The following is a 5,000-nucleotide window of genomic DNA, read 5'->3' on the forward strand; positions in this document are numbered from 1 at the left end:
AACTGCTCTGACAGGAACTTCCACACCTCTCCTCTGTACTGTCTAGGAACTCCTGGGGAGGGAGGAGAGGGAGGGGGAGGGAGAGAGGGAGGGAGGGAGGGGGAGGGAGAGAGGGGGAGGGAGAGAGAGATGGGGAGGGAGAGAGAGAGAGATGGGGGAGGGAGAGAGAGATGGGGAGGGAGGGAGAGGGAGGGAGAGAGAGAGGGAGGGAGAGGGAGGGAGGGAGGGAGAGAGAGATGGGGAGAGGGAGATGGGGGAGGGAGAGAGAGAGGGAGGGAGGGGGAGGGAGAGAGGGAGGGAGGGGGAGAGATGGGGGGAGGGAGAGAGGGAGGGAGGGAGGGGAGGGAGAGAGGGAGGGAGGGAGGGGGAGGGAGAGAGGGAGGGAGGGAGGGGGAGGGAGAGAGGGAGGGGGGGAGAGAGAGATGGGGAGGGGGAGAGAGAGATGGGGGAGGGAGAGAGAGAGAGAGATGGGGGGAGGGAGAGAGAGAGAGATGGGGGAGGGAGGGAGAGAGGGAGGGAGAGAGAGAGAGATGGGGGAGGGAGGCAGAGATGGGGGAGGGAGAAACGGGAGGGAGAGAGAGATGGGGGAGGGAGAGAGAGATGGGGGGAGGGAGAGAGATGGGGAGGGAGAGAGGGGGGGGGAGGAGAGAGGGGAGGGAGAGAGAGATGGGGAGGGAGAGAGAGATGGGGGAGAGGAGAGAGATGGGGGAGGGAGGGAGAGAGATGGGGGAGGGAGAGAGGAGGGAGAGAGGGATGGAGAGAGGGAGGGAGAGGGGGAGGGAGAGGGGAGGGAGAGAGAGATGGGGGAGGGAGAGAGAGATGGGGGAGGGAGAGAGAGATGGGGGAGGGAGAGAGAGATGGGGGGAGGGAGGGAGGGAGAGATGGGGGAGGGAGAGAGAGATGGGGGAGGGAGAGATGGGGGGAGGGAGGGAGGGAGAGATGGGGGAGGGAGAGAGAGATGGGGGAGGGAGAGAGATGGGGAGGGAGAGAGAGATGGGGGAGGTAGAGAGAGATGGGGAGGGAGAGAGAGATGGGGGGAGGGAGAGAGAGATGGGGGAGGGAGAGAGAGATGGGGGGAGGTAGAGAGAGATGGGGGAGGGAGAGATGGAGATGGGGAGGGAGAGAGAGATGGGGAAGGGAGAGAGAGATGGGGAGGGAGGGAGGGAGGGAGATGGGGAGGGAGAGAGAGATGGGGAGGGAGAGGGAGAGATGGGGGAGAGAGAGAGAGATGGAGAGGGAGAGATGGGGGGAGAGAGAGATGGGGAGGGAGAGAGGGAGAGATGGGGGAGGGAGAGAGAGATGGGGAAGGGAGAGAGAGATGGGGGGGGAGAGAGAGATGGGGAAGGGAGAGAGAGATGGGGAGGGAGAGAGAGATGGGGAAGGGAGAGAGAGATGGGGAGGGAGAGAGAGATGGGGGGGAGGGAGAGAGAGATGGGGAAGGGAGAGAGAGATGGGAGGGAGAGAGAGATGGGGAGGGAGAGAGAGATGGGGGAGGGAGAGAGATGGGGAGGGAGAGAGAGATGGGGGAGGGAGAGAGAGATGGGGAGGGAGAGAGAGATGGGGGAGATGGGGGGGGATAGATGGGGGAGAGATGGGGGAGGGGAGAGATGGAGAGAGAGAGAGAGATGGGGAGGGAGAGAGAGATGGGGAAGGGAGAGAGAGATGGGGAGGGAGAGAGAGATGGGGGAGGGAGAGAGAGATGGGGGAGGGAGGGAGAGAGAGATGGGGAGGGAGGGGAGAGAGAGATGGGGGAGGGAGAGAGATGGGGGGAGGGAGAGAGAGATGGGGGAGGGAGAGAGAGATGGGGGAGGGAGAGAGAGATGGGGGGAGGGAGAGAGAGATGGGGGAGGGAGAGAGAGATGGGGGAGGGAGGGAGAGATGGGGAAGGGAGAGAGAGATGGGGGAGGGAGAGAGAGATGGGGGAGGAGAGAGAGAGATGGGGGAGGGAGAGAGAGATGGGGAGGGAGAGAGAGATGGGGAGAGAGAGATGGGGGAGGGAGAGAGAGATGGGGGGGAGGGAGGAGGGATGGGGGGGGGAGAGAGGGATGGGGGAGGGAGAGTGATGGGGGAGAGGGAGAGGGAGGGATGGAGAAGGAGAGATGGGGGGGAGTGATGGGGGGAGAGGGAGGTGTATTAGAGGTGGGGGGAGTGATGGAGAGGGAGGTGTATTAGAGGTGGGAGGGAGAGATGGGGGGGAGAGGGAGGTGTATTAGAGGTGTGTTAAACCACCTGATATTCCAGTGACCTTGCTGTGTGTGTGTGTGTGTGTGTGTGTGTGTGTGTGTGTGTGTGTGTGTGTGTGTGTGTGTGTGTGTGTGTGTGTGATTACCCTGTTCGACAGCAGAGTGGACAGTGTCGGTGTTGAACTTGACCTTCGACCTGGCCTGAGTTCCCAGCATGCTCTCCCAGACCAGCGTAACGTCCTTCAGACAGGGAGTTATCTCCTCATAGTCCAGACGCAGGCGCTTACTCTCCGAAGCTACGCGGACAGATCAACATGATGAGAGGAGAACATGGAGAACCTCTCTCACTATATAGGACTGGACTATACTCTCACTATATAGGACTGGACTATACTCTCACTATATAGGACTGGACTATACTCTCACTATATAGGACTGGACTATACTCTCACTATATAGGACTGGACTATACTCTCACTATATAGGACTGGACTATACTCTCACTATATAGGACTGGACTAGGATATACTCTCACTATATAGGACTGGACTATACTCTCACTATATAGGACTGGACTAGGATATACTCTCACTATATAGGACTGGACTATACTCTCACTATATAGGACTGGACTATACTCTCACTATATAGGACTGGACTATACTCACTATATAGGACTGGACTATACTCTCACTATATCGGACTGGACTATACTCTCACTATATAGGACTGGACTATACTCTCACTATATAGGACTGGACTATACTCTCACTATATAGGACTGGACTAGGATATACTCTCACTATATAGGACTGGACTAGGATATACTCTCACTATATAGGACTGGGCTATACTCTCACTATATAGGACTGGACTATACTCTCACTATATAGGACTGGACTATACTCTCACTATATAGGACTGGACTATACTCTCACTATATAGGACTGGACTATACTCTCACTATATAGGACTGGACTATACTCTCACTATATAGGACTGGACTATACTCTCACTATATAGGACTGGACTAGGATATACTCTCACTATATAGGACTGGACTAGGATATACTCTCACAATATAGGACTGGACTAGGATATACTCTCACTATATAGGACTGGACTAGGATATACTCTCACTATATAGGACTGGACTAGGATATACTCTCACTATATAGGACTGGACTAGGATATACTCTCACTATATAGGACTGGACTAGGATATACTCTCACTATATAGGACTGGACTATACTCTCACTATATAGGACTGGACTAGGATATACTCTCACTATATAGGACTGGACTATACTCTCACTATATAGGACTGGACTATACTCTCACTATATAGGACTGGACTATACTCTCACTATATAGGACTGGACTATACTCTCACTATATAGGACTGGACTAGGATATACTCTCACTATATAGGACTGGACTAAACTCACTATATAGGACTGGACTATACTCTCACTATATAGGACTGGACTATACTCTCATTATATAGGACTGGACTATACTCTCACTATATAGGACTGGACTATACTCTCACTATATCGGACTGGACTATACTCTCACTATATAGGACTGGACTAGGATATACTCTCACTATATAGGACTGGACTATACTCTCACTATATAGGACTGGACTATACTCTCACTATATAGGACTGGACTATACTCTCACTATATAGGACTGGACTAGGATATACTCTCACTATATAGGACTGGACTATACTCTCACTATATAGGACTGGACTAGGATATACTCTCACTATATAGGACTGGACTATACTCTCACTATATAGGACTGGACTATACTCTCACTATATAGGACTGGACTATACTCACTATATAGGACTGGACTATACTCTCACTATATCGGACTGGACTATACTCTCACTATATAGGACTGGACTATACTCTCACTATATAGGACTGGACTATACTCTCACTATATAGGACTGGACTATACTCTCACTATATAGGACTGGACTAGGATATACTCTCACTATATAGGACTGGGCTATACTCTCACTATATAGGACTGGACTATACTCTCACTATATAGGACTGGACTATACTCTCACTATATAGGACTGGACTATACTCTCACTATATAGGACTGGACTATACTCTCACTATATAGGACTGGACTATACTCTCACTATATAGGACTGGACTAGGATATACTCTCACTATATAGGACTGGACTAGGATATACTCTCACGATATAGGACTGGACTAGGATATACTCTCACTATATAGGACTGGACTAGGATATACTCTCACTATATAGGACTGGACTAGGATATACTCTCACTATATAGGACTGGACTAGGATATACTCTCACTATATAGGACTGGACTAGGATATACTCTCACTATATAGGACTGGACTATACTCTCACTATATAGGACTGGACTAGGATATACTCTCACTATATAGGACTGGACTATACTCTCACTATATAGGACTGGACTATACTCTCACTATATAGGACTGGACTATACTCTCACTATATAGGACTGGACTATACTCTCACTATATAGGACTGGACTAGGATATACTCTCACTATATAGGACTGGACTAAACTCACTATATAGGACTGGACTAGGATATACTCTCACTATATAGGACTGGACTAGGATATACTCTCACTATATAGGACTGGACTAGGATATACTCTCACTATATAGGACTGGACTATACTCTCACTATATAGGACTGGACTAGGATATACTCTCACTATATAGGACTGGACTATACTCTCACTATATAGGACTGGACTATACTCTCACTATATAGGACTGG

The 5,000-nt window shown here is 50.7% G+C and overlaps 1 protein-coding gene across 1 annotated transcript in view; it reads right to left on the bottom strand.

Moving 5' to 3' along the window:
- Positions 1 to 5,000, bottom strand: part of tbc1d1 (TBC1 (tre-2/USP6, BUB2, cdc16) domain family, member 1) — a 158,809-nt gene that overhangs the window by 23,691 nt on the left and 130,118 nt on the right. Inside the window, 2 exon segments of the mRNA XM_065003418.1 lie at positions 1 to 52; positions 2,330 to 2,479. The exon segment at positions 1 to 52 is cut by the window's left edge and continues 107 nt beyond it. Of these exon segments, the coding sequence (XP_064859490.1) occupies positions 1 to 52; positions 2,330 to 2,479 (202 nt within the window).

The sequence above is a fragment of the Oncorhynchus nerka genome, linkage group LG18 (assembly GCF_034236695.1).
Source record: "Oncorhynchus nerka isolate Pitt River linkage group LG18, Oner_Uvic_2.0, whole genome shotgun sequence".
Taxonomy (NCBI): domain Eukaryota; kingdom Metazoa; phylum Chordata; class Actinopteri; order Salmoniformes; family Salmonidae; genus Oncorhynchus; species Oncorhynchus nerka.